General features: G+C 35.7%; 1 protein-coding gene across 2 annotated transcripts in view; it reads right to left on the bottom strand.

The window, feature by feature from the left end:
- Window positions 1-14,308, bottom strand: part of Impg1 (interphotoreceptor matrix proteoglycan 1) — a 140,661-nt gene that overhangs the window by 68,220 nt on the left and 58,133 nt on the right. For both annotated transcript variants that reach the window (XM_015496940.2, XM_048800042.1), the window contains 4 exons: window positions 11,807-11,827; window positions 10,142-10,389; window positions 8,225-8,298; window positions 7,128-7,206 (listed from right to left, as the gene is read on the bottom strand). In XM_015496940.2, coding sequence (XP_015352426.1) covers window positions 7,128-7,206; window positions 8,225-8,298; window positions 10,142-10,389; window positions 11,807-11,827 — 422 coding nt within the window. The remainder of the gene's footprint in view (window positions 1-7,127; window positions 7,207-8,224; window positions 8,299-10,141; window positions 10,390-11,806; window positions 11,828-14,308) is intronic.

Here is a 14,308-nt window from a genome sequence, read left to right as displayed (position 1 = left end):
CCCCCCATTGGCTGTTAAACATTTACCAGCACACCACCAGCCTACCATTATAAGCTCTAGTGGTTACAGGAATACTGGTGATATTGATTTCCTTCTTTTTTCTGCTTTACTTCTCCATTCCTTTACTGGTTTCTTGTGCTGTCCTCTGAGATAAATTCTTTGTAATCGAATCCTTGTCACAGAGTCTTTGTTTTGGAAAAACCCAAACTATGACAATCATGGAGAGCATTTTCTTTGTTCACCGTGTTATCCTCTGTGCCTAATAAGTACAAGGTAAATATTTGTTATATGAATAAATGAATGAGCATAGCATCCCAGAGAGATAGTACTAATTAAGGGAATTCACTAAAATCTTTGATCCTCTGTGATCTACTGGAACATGAAGAATTCTTTTTTGTCTATGACTTACAGATTTCTGGAATTCATCTATGATGGATAGATTCCTAATTTACATGGGACCCCTGGAAAATTATTGGGCACAAGTGCCATATGATGCAAAACCAGAGAATTTTCTTACGTGATATAAAGGAGGAGAAATAATTATCTTGAGGAAAGAAAAGAAGTAGAAATTTTGGCATCAAGGTGAGATGAAGCTGCCAAGAATTTCTGGAAACTGTTTGATTATTTATGTGAGTGTGTTCACGTAAAGTAGTATCAGTATGGAAGGAAGAGAAAGATGCAATTTCTATGCGCATCTGCCTCTAGCTGCTTCGGGAAATGTTGAAAGAAGTTCAACAAATGACTACTTTGCATAAAAATTGGACCATATTTGGGGAGGGAATTGGGAGCAGCCTGGGAAAAGGGTGATCATGAAGAGAAATTTGGGGGAATCATTACTTGACAGCATGGTGTAGCAGAAATGACCAGCGGAATGTCTCCAGTGGAGGGTGTAATTGACATGTTAAGACAGAGATGTCTCTCTAATTTGAGGTTACTATTGAGTGATGCTGCATGGTGACTTCCTTCTTTGCCCATCACCTCAACTGCACTAAAATATAGTCTACTCACAGAGATATCATATATGAATGGGGATGAGGGGTTATCATGGAAATCTAGGCCATTAGCCTCCAGAATAGGGAGAGGAAGGAGAAAAAAAGAATAGATTCAGGCAGAGAAGCAGAATGATTATCAATTCAGTAGAGAGTAGAAGGCCAGAACAAGAATTTTCTTGGGAAATGCCAACATATGGGGCATGCTGGTCATTAAATTTCCCAGCCTGAAATCTTGAGGGACAGTACTAATTTACCCAATATCTAAGTTAAATTTAGAAGTACCAAATTTGAGAGCCAGAAGAACTTCAACTTACTCCCATCTTTCCCTGGGCATTGTGAAGACTGTTTTTGAGTCTTTGCTGGGTGGCTATTCTTTCCTTCTTTTAGGTGACATTTCCCTCACAGACCTCACAGAGCAGTGTTTTTGTGCTTTGGTGCTGGGGATTGAGCCCAGGTCTTTTAGCATGATAAATATACACTCTACCACCAAGCTATACTCCTAGCCTCAGAAGAAAATTTATAGTGTACTCATGCTCAGAAAACCTTACTTTCTGACAGCGAAAAAGCAAAAATACTGACCACAATGGCTGAAATTTCATTTTTTTAAAAAATAAATATTTTAAAGTCTATTATTTTTTCTTTATAAAGTAGAATAATTTAAATAACTTCTTTGCCAGGCTTCCTGACTGAGAGTTAGGATATGTACATTTTTCTCCCTTTTTGGCGAGGAGAGTGGCTTATTGCAAATTCCTTTCACTTCTTGCCTACATTTACATTAATCAGCATGGTAGTTGTCATATCATTCTAGGTGGAGCTGACTAAAGTTCTTCAGTACCTTCATTTTGACCAAAGTATTTACCATAAGGAACCTGGCCCCACATGTAAGAATGTCTGTGGAGTTCCCTGGGGACTCACCGGGGAGGGGACTTACCCTCCAGGAATGTACTGTCTGAGACTGATAGCACCGATGGGCTGAGTAAGACAGCAGGGACAAAGAGTTATGAAACTATGATGATGTGCCAGACACAGAAGTTTTAAAAAAGGAATAAGAACATGTCCTTCCACTTCAGCAATATTCAGCCTGGGAGAGATCCCAGACACACACACAGCAATAATTTCAATATTATGTGGTAAATGTTCGATGGAAGTATGCAGTCTTTTTGCTATGGAACAAGGGAACAGATGGTATTTATGAATCCTTTTAAGGGAGCAGTTGGGGAAAGCTTCCCAAAAGATGGCAGGCTAACTGGAACTTAAAGTATGATTGGAGGTCATCCTGGAAGATCCTCCCAGGCTGAATTTTGCTGAAGTGAAAGGACATGTTCTTATTCCTTTTTTATAGGCACCAGAAAAACTAAACTGCATAAAGGTGAAAATACATGACAATGGATGACATATTTTGGCAACGATGAGTGGTCTGATCAGAACTAACAGCAGAATGCTGTTTCTGGACCATTGATTTGGCTCTGAGCTTCTTAGTAGACAGATTAAAAAGGAAAATAGATTGTTTCCATCAATTCTGACTTTCATGGAGGTATTATGATACACATTCATTTACTTACTTCCTTAGTTCACTCAACATATATTAATTTTCTGTCTAGTGCATGCTGGGCATCTGGATAGGCTATGAAAAGATAGCACTGAATAAACAGACTACAGTCCTTGACCTTATGGAACATTAACATTCAGGTTCTATACTGAGGTCATTCAACTTAGCTCCCATCTCACTGACTCATTTTGATGAAGTCAAAGGCTGAGAGAATAACAGGAGTTGAAAATGTGTACTGATTTTAACATATTACCCATATAGGAAATGAAAGACAAAAAATGTCCAAAAGGACAATACCTCTGCCTAAAGTTTTCTTCTTTACTTAAAATATTGCAAATTATTAAGAAACCTGAAAGTATTTTAAATGAAATGTCCTGTAAGTGAAAAATGTCTGTAATTTGGAAAAGAGAACACTAAAGACCTTCTGTTATTAGAACAGATGATCATTCTAATGAGCAAAACCAGGAATGCATTGCTGCCTACACACAGCTAAGCCAAACCAATCCACAAAATAATTTCTACCTGCATGATTGGATGCTATTTTTGAATGGGCTGGATGCATGTTGTGCGGAGGACAGGATGTTGAATTTCTTCTATATGTTCATAACTCTGACTTTCATGAATTATAAGTAATCTTAACAGATAACTGGCTCTGCAAGAAAGAATGGCTTGGGGTCAACTCTCTTAAAAAATATTAATACTAGAAGACCTCACAGTTAATACAACATACCAATACATCTGGTGTTCTAGAGGCACATTTTGCAAGTAATTTTTTCTCAGAGAATTAATTGCTAAATTAAACTGCTTAAGTTGAAAGATTTACAGGAGTGTTTTACCAAAATTCTAATGGCTTGGTGGGCATTTGTGACACTAACCTTTAGAAATTTTCCAGGGTAAAATTATCTTAGTAATATCATGGTGCAGAACTTTGGAGTCCTAATTCTCATTTTACCTATGCATGGGAGAGATCCAGAATTGCTTATGAGGGAAGAAAGCCTTGATTCTTTTTTAGGGTACTCTTTGTTTTGCTCTTCATAGAATAAAAATGGGATTTAAAAAAAAATCAGGAAAATTTCCTGATTAGGTCTCCATTTTTCATTAGGATATGGCATTTTTATTCCCAGCTGGGCTGATTATGAAAGCATATGGATCTCTCCTTAATTGGCAACATAGAATATTTGCACCCTAGGCCCACGTCAGCAAATAAAACTCTTTATGCTCAATAATTACCAAAAGCTCAGTTATGAGATATAATTTTTACTTACAGAGCATTGCCTAAAGGTTATGCAGCAATCCATTCCTTTAATTACTCTCAAATCAGTTCTATGTAGGTGGGCTGTCAGAACTCCACCTCTCTTAGATCTGCTATAATGACGTGGGCTTTGGTATTTATTGCATATCTCCGGTCAAAGGAAATGCTTGACACTGATTTTACACAGTGGGGAGGCTGATGCAGACAGGATCTGGTTCAATCATAATCCAGACCATCTTCCTGCTACAGAACCAAAAGAGTAATTTTTCTTCTAAGTAATTTCCATGCTGTAAACATGCAGATCTAAATTACATGACTGATGGTGTTTTCCTTCTTGCACAGCCTGCTCAGAAGCTCAGAGCCAAATTCATGAACCACCTGAAGCTGTTATATAACTTTATGATATTCATTTTTTATACAGTTTTCTCTACAGCATCATCTGATTTCTTGAAAAAATTTATTGAGGTGAAACTCTCACAATATAAAATCAGTTGTTTTATTTTTATTTCTTCTTATTGCTATTATTATTATTATTTGTGGTGTTTTAGGTATCTGTAGGCTCTGGGGATTGAACCAAGAATCTTGCTTATGCAAAGCAAGTGCTCTACTACTGAGTTACACCCCCATCCCCAAAGTCAACCATTCAAAAGTAAATGATCCAGTGATATTTAGTATATTCACAATGCTATGCAACTAACCCCACATCAGATTCCAAAATATTTCACTGTCACCAAGAGACTCATCTTAGTTCTCTTCCATTATTCTTTTGATTCTTTAAAATGAATCGTATACTCCATGCATGTCTGCAAAGTGCCACAACTTTTTTTTTTTAATGAAACAGGTTTTTAACATACACATAAAAATATCTAAAACAAGTCCAAGTGCAGGAGATGGAGAACAAGGAGTAGGGAGTGGAAGAAGAATGAAGTAATCATTTTGTGTAAACCAAATGAAGAAGGAATTTCAAGAAAGAAACAGTCAACAAGAGCCACATGACAGAAATGTCACATAAAGTGAAGATTGAAATGATGCTGCTAATTGATCAGTTAGGAAGTCATCTGCAACTTTTATGTAGTCGAGTGTCTGTAACATGTAGGTTAGAGGCAAAACCTGATGTGACTAGAAGGTGAGATAGTAGAGACTCAGAAACCTGGAACATTTCAAAAAATTGACAAAGGACTGAAAAAAAGAAGAGGCTATAGCAAGTTTAAGTTTATTTCTTTAAAGGTTGGGGCTGCTTAAGCCAAATATGGTAATAATAAGTGGAGAAAACTTGAATGATGGACTTGGTTCTGTGATCATCTCTGGGGTAAGCTTGAGCAAGTGACTTTACATCTCTAGTCTTGGATTTCTTATCTGTGACACAGTGGCTTAACCAAAGTACCTCTGGGCATTCATGGATAGAAGGAATGTGAAAATAAAGCAAGAATAGCAAAGCAATTTTGAAAATACAGTAATGTTTTTTTTCATAGATACACTCTAATTTTTACTGGTCTGCTTGAATTGCTGATTTTATAATTGGATTTTATGATATTAAAATGAAAGAGAAGAATCTAGTGAGCATTTAATTTCAATCCTTTGGCCAAAAAGTGTGTTGTGTTGTGTCCAACTACCCCTCAAATTACTTGGAAGTCAACAGGATGGTTGATGTGGATTGTGGTTGATTATAAGTGGCTAAAAATTCCTTGGTACTTGTCCCATTGAAAGATAAGTTCCATTTTGTTTTTTAATCTTTGAATATAGAAGGGCTCTCTGCAGCTGTTTAGCCATCAAAATATGAGCAATCGATGCTATTTCTGGGCCCTTAAGAGAATGGGATGCTGACTATTTCAACCTGGCTGCTATGCTATGAGGAAGCCCAAGCTGCCCCATGGAGAAGCCTTAGAGAGAACAAATGAGGCTCTAGCCAATAGCTCTGGTTGCTAGCCAAGTGTGTGATCCATCTTGAAAATGGATCTTCAACACCAATTGAGATATTCTAGCTGGCACACATGAAGCAGAGAAGAGCTGCCCTCAATGATCCCTGCCAAAATTTCAGATTTAAAGGAAAAATAAGTGGCCATATTGAGTCATTCATTTTAGAAATGATGTAACACAGCAATACATAACTGTATTGCATTATTTGTTATTGATCTAGTAAAACAAATCCAATTGTATAGATGATTCTTCTATCAGTACATATAAGCATTCCTGAAAAAACCTGTATTCTATAAAATTGCATATCAATTTCATACAACATTTATGAGGACAATAAGATTGATGTAGAATTTTGCAAAGAAAGCCCTAATTAAAACAGTAATGCTCCTGTTAAAAATACCAGTCACTGGCCAGGTGTGGTGGTGCATGCCTATAATCCCAGAGATTTGGAAGGCTGAGACAGGGGGAATGCAAATTCAAGGCTGGCCTCAACAACATAGTGAGCTCTAAGCAAGTTAGTGAGACCCTGTCTCAAAATAAAAATAAAAAGAGTTGAGGATGTGGTTCAGTGATAAAACACCCCTGGGTTAAATCACCAGTGACAACAACAACAACAACAAAGACCAGACATAACAAATCTCTTCTGGTATTCACTCTTAGAATCACAGTGCATCCTTATCAGGCCTATATCCTGGGACCTGTATTTCTTAAAAGAAATTTTCACCTGTAGTTTTACCAGAGACCACTATAAAATGGAAAGAATAAGTGTTCTTGGAGCACTAAATCATCTACTTATTAAACTGAAAAAGGTTCTTCTGCAGATATTTCAGACCCTTTCTCCAAGGTCTTTACATATTGCTGAAGATTTCTTTTTAAGTAGGAAAGTTTGATCCTATTGCCTTTTGAAGTTCTTGGAAATTCAAAAGTGAATCTAGAGGACTTGTGAGTATCAACTTTCTTATTTGTGGTTCAGCATAAATGGCCCATTTGTTTGTGGCATATAGAACAATATACTGAAAATAAGGGCCGAATCCTCTGTTGCTATAGCCTGCATCATGAACCTGGGCCTTGTAACCTACCTTGTCCTGACCGACTCAATTTCAAAGCCAAAAGAGATTGCTGTTCTGAGTGGGGAGCAATTGGTGATGCTTTGGTTTTAGCTTCCTTCACCAGATCTGTCAGGAAAGGGCTGTCAGTACTCACTGTGGGATGGGAACTAGGGCTGAGAGAGGACACTGGGTATCCTGCTCCTCAGAAGCCAGTTCATTGGACAGTTCTTCTGTTTGAAGTGCTGGTGAGAACAAATCTTCTCTTGGAGGGAAGATGACCTTGTCACTTGTTTTTGAGGTAGTGTTGCAGATGGATTCCTAACAAAGAATGTTGTCATCTATCATTGACTTTGTGCAAAGAAACTCACCAGGTTGGCCAGGTCCTTCTCTCTCCATTGTATCAACCCTGGGTTCAATAAGAGGAAGCTCTGGACTCAAAGTAACATCCTGAAGAATGGATTTAGACAGAAAAGTTGAAACAGAACATGTATCATACATTAGAAAGGTTATAATCCAGATTTTACATATTTTCATCTAAATGTAAGCAAATCATTTTGTAGTTAGCATACATTTACTACAGAAGAAGGTTCTGATTTAAAAATATATCTTGCAAGGGTAACATGCGCTAGTATAGTGATCTATTACATGATCTATTGCTTTTTGGCTAACTGGTTAGTCTGAAAAGGGCTCACTATTAACAATTTGAATTGCATCTATTTTGTTCCAACTTTGGAATTCTTTCATTTTAAAAGGGAATATTGGGCTGGGGTTGTGGCTCAGTTGGCAGAGCACTTGCCTGGCACATGTGAGGCACTGGATTCCATCCTCGGCATCACATAAAAATAAAATAAAAGGCATTGTGTCCATCTACTAGAAAAAGTATTTTTTTTTTTAAAAAGGGACTAGAACATAGTCAGCACTTTTATTTATGAACACTTTAGTGATAACTTCTGGCACAAAGTAAATTAATGTAGCTTTAAGTACAAAATTACTACTTATTATTTTTACTTTCTAAGATATTAATTTGAATTCACCACCTCCCATAAATAAATATGTAGGTAAGACTTTAAGAATTAAAAGTAAATTTATAAGGTATGTTTACCTTTCTAGTTATTTCTGAAAATCAAAGTTAAATAATATATTTTGCTTTAATTATTCTTTTTGTTCATAAAATGTGTTTGTTTTATCAAAGAGGGAGCACAACTTCACTCTAATTGAAATGAAGATCTAACCAAATTCAAGAAAACTTTTGAGTTTTAGAATATTTGAAATGCAAGTTGAATTATATTTTATTAATACAGTTACTGGAAGTGGGTTAAACCAAGCACAGACTGTAAAAACAGAGTATTATAATTAACATTGCAATGGGAACTTTTCTCTATCCAGTTCATAAAACTGATTTTGTTTGATGGAAGGTTTTGAAGCTTTGTTTTCATTTGAACAAAAGGACAACAAATGCACTCACCTTTATGACATCAGCAAGGGGTGTGGGCAACCCTGACTGGGTGTCAGGTTTGGAGACTGGTGATGGTAACACTTCTGTGGGTGAAAAATCACAAGATTTGACTATTTATTTTTTTCTTTTATAATTGGAACAATAAAACAAGGTTGGAAATAGCTAATTGACAATAGCCAATTCTTAATGAGCAGTACAACATATCATTAAGAAATCAGCATTGCAGGGCTGGGGTTGTGGCTCAGCGGTAGAGCGCTCGCCTGGCACGTGTAAGGCCCTAGGTTTGATCTTCAGCACCACATAAAAATAAATAAATAAAGATATTGTGTCCAACTACAATTAAAAAATAAATGTTTAAAAAAAGAAATCAGCATTGCATAGACTACTGGTCATTAATATGATTGGTTCATTGAAGGACAAATACAAGGGTTGCATCTTGCATGCTTGTTTGATAAGAAGGGTGTGATTGTGGAGAGAAGCTGGTCAGTGGATACAGATGGGCCAGATAGGAGGAATAAGTGCTAGGGTTCTATTGCTCAGTGGGATGACTTAGTTAAATGTATTTTACATTTCAAAATTTGCTAGAAGAGAGGTTTTTGAATCCTCTCATCACAAAGAAATGATAAATTTATGAAGTGATGGATAGGCTAATTATCACAATTTGATCATTACATAATGAATATTTGAATGATTATATTGTATCCCATGAATATATATAATTATTGTGTCAATTAAAAATAATGACATTTTTAAAGGAAAAGTTCTTAGGGTCGATTTTTAGGATGTTCAGTTCTATTCTACAGATTCTGGACAAGCATTGAGACTGATTGAGTAGGCCAGTGGGGACAAAAATATGACTGAACTGACAAAGAAATAAATGGCTGGCATAAATACTGGAGTCACAGACAATTTGTGGAGTCCTATTTCCTCTCTTAAACCTGATTCTCAGAAAATCCCAGAAGGCTCAACTATGAGACAAACCCAGATTATCAGTGGGTTTTTGAGAAGAGACTAAGGTTGACCTTCTTTTGCCTTGGAGGTACATGATATATCTGTCACAGTAAGGATCTGACCTTGTTTCCTGCTAGGACACTGCATCAGGTCTCAGGGATCTTTGAGAAGTTTTTCAGTGTTAATAGTTTGCCTATCTGAACCAGAAAAAAAATAACTGGAAAAGAATGACAGTACTGTGCCATGTGATACTAAAATGACCTCCCTTTCTATCTATTATACTGTCTTCTGAACCAGCTGGGGAGTTCCAAGCTCCTGGGTCTCTCCAGGCACCCTCTGAAGATCTTGAGTGTGTCTGATTATCTTGTTGACCTCTTTAGATTCATTTACCAGTCCTATCCCTTTAACTTTCTGTCTTTGGAGATTGACTTATGTAGACTGCATCAATGGTTCCTTGCCTTCTGTCTTTTAGATGGCTTAGATCATTAGGGAGGTAGGAATGAGGCCTTGCTGCTTCTACATGTAGGAAACTGCCCTGTTCCTTTGACTAGAGGCAAACTCTTGTGAATAGTTCCTTTATCAAATTCTCATCAAATGATTCTAATTTGAATGTGCCATCTGTTTCCTTCTAGGACCAAACAATTTACTGGATGAGGGAATCAATTTAGATTATGCAAGGTGAATAAAATTATTCATGGGTTCTTTTGTCTGTCTTGGTTCCACTGGATGACAATAGTGGACCTGGGTTGAACTGAAAAACTTGGATTTTCCTAGAGCTATTCTTGGTACTTGTCACAAACAAGACACAGAAGGAAGTGAAAATAGATAGATGTGATACCACACATGATGTGCCTGCCTCAGTAATCATTGACTTTATAAGGCCTACATTAAAATGAGTTTCCATGAGACACTCACACTTCCTAGCCTCTCTGTCAGAATGAGGATAAATTTAGAACCATGAAATCATCAACTGACCATCAGTGAACTGAATTGTTCCCACATCCAAGGACTGGTCTTCCTCTAGTACTCTGCTGATCAGTTTTTTGAGGTCTGTGATTGTGAGATAGATTTCTGATTGCTTGTTCTCCTCCATGGTTCCCTGGTGGAGTCCTTCAGTTTCAATTTTGTTGGAATCAAATGATAGGAGGTCACCGGTGGGTCTTTTTGCTTCCGCAGCATCTTTATTAAAGATGGCCGTAAGTTGCATCTCTATGGAACTTGAACTGTGAACAGCAGAGGACACATTCCACTCAAAGTCATTGTTACATGCCTTCTAAAGACAGTCACTATGTTGCTACAAATCTTCAGGACAGCTTCAAACTCTTTTCCTATAGGATCTTAAGGAACATTCCACATAAAACATTTCAGTGTTTACCAGACATTTGACATGTAGAAAAAGAATTGACATATTTTAGTTTTGAAATAGAATGTCAGAATTGGGGTTAAGTCGAGCTTGAAGAAGTCAATCTGAATCCATGGATTTCTTTCTTTTTTTTTTTTTTTTTTTTTTAAACTTTAGGTATTTTTGAAAAAGAGTTAATTATCCAATGTTAATTGACAATGTTTTTGGTGATGCTGTGCTAATTAGGAAGAGGATGAAGTGCCTATTCTTTTAATCCTCTTTACAAAGGTTTATGAAATAGCAATATAGCACAAAATAGTGGGACATTAGGCTATGCATATTCTAATCAAGTCAAAACTTCAGTTTTTAAGACCATTTCTCTTCTACCTTTTTCATGAAATATTTTTTAATAAAAAATACTCTAAATGAAATAGCCACAGGAAGAAATAAAATAACAGAATATGTAAGAAAATAGGGAGTTAAGTAATACATTTTATACAATTAACTGTATTTATTATCATTTTTATTATTCAATGCCTTTTGCATATAAAAATGAAACAAGATTCTCTATAGCTCTGTCCTCAAAAATCAGGTTTTACTTTATGGTTCATGTCATAAATCTACACAGAGGGATGCAGGAGTGGTTTAAAGGCCACGGGAACTGATAATGTGTATTCTTGGCAGTTCTTCAGACCACACAATCAGTCAGAGTCTACAGTTCATTATTTCACTAGTCAATTAGAGGAGACAGAGCTTCTTCTTATAGAACTCTCCAAGGTATAGTGGGTCCTTTTCCCAGTTCAAACTGACCTTGGAATAAAGAAGCAAATTAGTTTTTCTACTTTATTCCAGAGTTAGGTTGGTTGCCTGTAATGTATGCACAGACAACTTCCCATTACAAAGAACCTTTAAGAAATAGTTAACTTTAAGAAATACTTAAATCATGCCTGCACCTTAGATATGCATTTAATTTTAGAATTATAAAATTAGAAAAAAAATAATTCTATAAAACTCAAGGTCTAATTAGAAAAACAAAAAATGTTTTTCTAATTAGACCTTGAGTTGTATAGAATCCTTTTTGGCTGATCAGGTCAGTTTTTCACTGCTTATCTCTCATTGTGATTTTTGACTGGAGAGTTTTTTTTTTTTTTTCAATTACTTCCATTTAAATAAGAAACCATTAAAAACTCATTGTCATATCTCAGATATTATATGTAAGAATTATTAGTACATAGCCAACATACAAATTGTGGAGGAAACCATGCTATATTTTAAAAATTAAAAAAAACCCAAATTACCCATTTCTTTCTTTCTTTGGTCTTCATTTCATCACGTATAATGGAAACATGCAAGAGAAAGAAAGTTTTAAGATATTTATTGAGTCATTCAATGAATTATTTCATATATAAAATTATTTTTGCATAGTTTCTTATGTTTGTCCAAAGCTTAGAAGGACACATATAAATAGTACACGTGGAAAAATGAGAATTCATACCCTATTTGAATCAAATGTATGATATGTCAAGATCATTATATTGTCTTGAGCAACTAATAAAATAATAATAATAATAATAAAAGAATTTGGAAGGAAATATTGACAGCTATATGAATCTCAGATGTAAACATCATTACATGATATTTCTATTAGAATTTGAATTTTTGCTCAAAATGTTATATGTTCTTATGGTCTTCCTCCTAAACTCCTTTATTTCCTCATATTGTTCCTTAATTAGGCTGCATGTATATCCTATGCATTTTGAGTGGTGCTATTGCCAGCCAGGAAGTTCTTAAAAAGTATTTTATTCATGGGTTTCTCACCTCCTAAATAGCATTAGGTGACTATTTTATGCCTAAAGATAATTTACCTGATGTTCAACCCAAGATCTAACGTTTTATTTGGCTACATTTTGAGTTGCTTTGATCCATAAACTTTGAGGGATTGGTCCAATTCACCATGGGACAGCTTGCAAAGAAATCCAGCACCTGTTTACTGAGTGGGTGCTATGTACCAAGCAGTTCATGTGTGTTCTCATTTAATTTTTTCAACAGCACAGTTTCCACATGATATGGGAACATGAAGTGAGAGGGAAAGTATCATTTGGAATGTGTAGAGGTAGGATTCAAACTCTGGCCCATCTGCCCTCGCCTGGGCTCATTTTGCCATACCTCCACCAGCTGCTGATTACCTGAAAAAAGGCACTTTGGCTGCCAAAACTGAAAGATATATCTTAGACTCCTCTGGGTATGTGTGAATTCACTTCAGAAGCTATATTCAGTTTTCAAAATTTTAAATAGTTGCTCACAAAGACACTACCCATGAGATGGCATTAGCGTCATTGGTGTTCCTGCCTGAACAATGAATTCATCTAGCTTTCTTCCTCTGATGTAGTATGACTCCAGTGGACATGTTACAGGTATGCTACCACTTGTTCTCTGTGGTTTCAGAAAGAATCTATGACTACTTAACTAGCCTATTCTATGGGGAGAGATTTCCTTCTCTACCAGGTAGTTATTCATACAGGACCAACAATAATTTGTGATCCATGAAGCTCAGGAGAGAGGCCAGGCTTCTTGGGCCAAGACTCTAGCCCTGCTAATTAAAAACAAATTTGCTTTATTCACATATCATTGCATAAACAAACCAGACATATTTAAGGCATATGATTTGATATATTTGACACTATCCACCTGTAAACCATTACCACAATTAAGACAGGGAGCATATTCTTCACCCCAATGCTTTATCATGCCCCTTGGTCATCCTTCTTTTTCATCTCTCTCCACTATCTCTAAGCAACTTCTGATTTGTTTAATGTCATTATAGATCAGTCTGCAGTTTTTAGAATTTAATATAAATGGGATTATAATGTATTTTTCTTTGTTTTCTTTCATTTAACATCATTATTTTGAGATAGACCCATGTTATTGTATCTTCCAATAGTTCATTTCTTTGATGAAAGGAAGTCTGTCATAAGAATATGCTGCTACTTTTGGTCAACTGCTCTGTTGATTGATATTTTGGTTGTTTCCAGTTCTTGGTTATTACAAGTAAAGCTGCTATGAACATTTGTGTACCTGTTTTTGAAAGGGTGTACACTCCAACTATATTGAGTGATCGTGAATAGTTTACTACATTTGCTATAAGGGATAAGGCAATATTTTACCTTTACTGTTAAATTTTAACAGTAAAAATAATTTACAATAAAGATAAAGATAGTTTTACACATAAATACTATGGTTAAAGTATTTAAACAGTGAAAATAATAATAGATGTCTTAATTTTCCAGTTGTGTTAAGAGAATAAAATGAGATCTCTGATACAATAGTACTTGTGAGAGTATAAATCAGCTTTTATACAAATGAGCTGAAGTAAAGACAGTATAAGACTCTGAGTTTTGAGTCTTCTGTGGAGATCTATCCCTACAAGGAAACAATTTCCTTCATATTAAATTTTATTTGCAATATACTGAGCATTCTTATTGATGACCAAAAGTTTGTCTTGCTCACAAACATATCATTTATTCTATTCAGGAGCCAAAATATTTTTCTGGTGGATTGAAGTCTTATGACCTAGTTAACATCATTGGGAAAATGTGATCAAACTTACTTATAAGCGTCTTTGGCAAGAATAAATCCTGACAGAGATAAACACTTGGGAAAGACTCTGCTTCCAGAGATATATGTTTAAAAGTTTTACTTTGAAAAATTTTATCACCTAACATTTTTGTTTCTTGATGCAATAGGCTTATTTTAGATAAGTTTTTTCATTTGCTAAAGGGAAGGAACAATCAGCATTTAAT

The sequence above is a fragment of the Marmota marmota genome, unplaced genomic scaffold, assembly GCF_001458135.2.
Source record: "Marmota marmota marmota unplaced genomic scaffold, marMar, whole genome shotgun sequence".
Lineage (NCBI taxonomy): Eukaryota > Metazoa > Chordata > Mammalia > Rodentia > Sciuridae > Marmota > Marmota marmota.
This window is presented reverse-complemented; position numbering and strand designations above follow the sequence as displayed.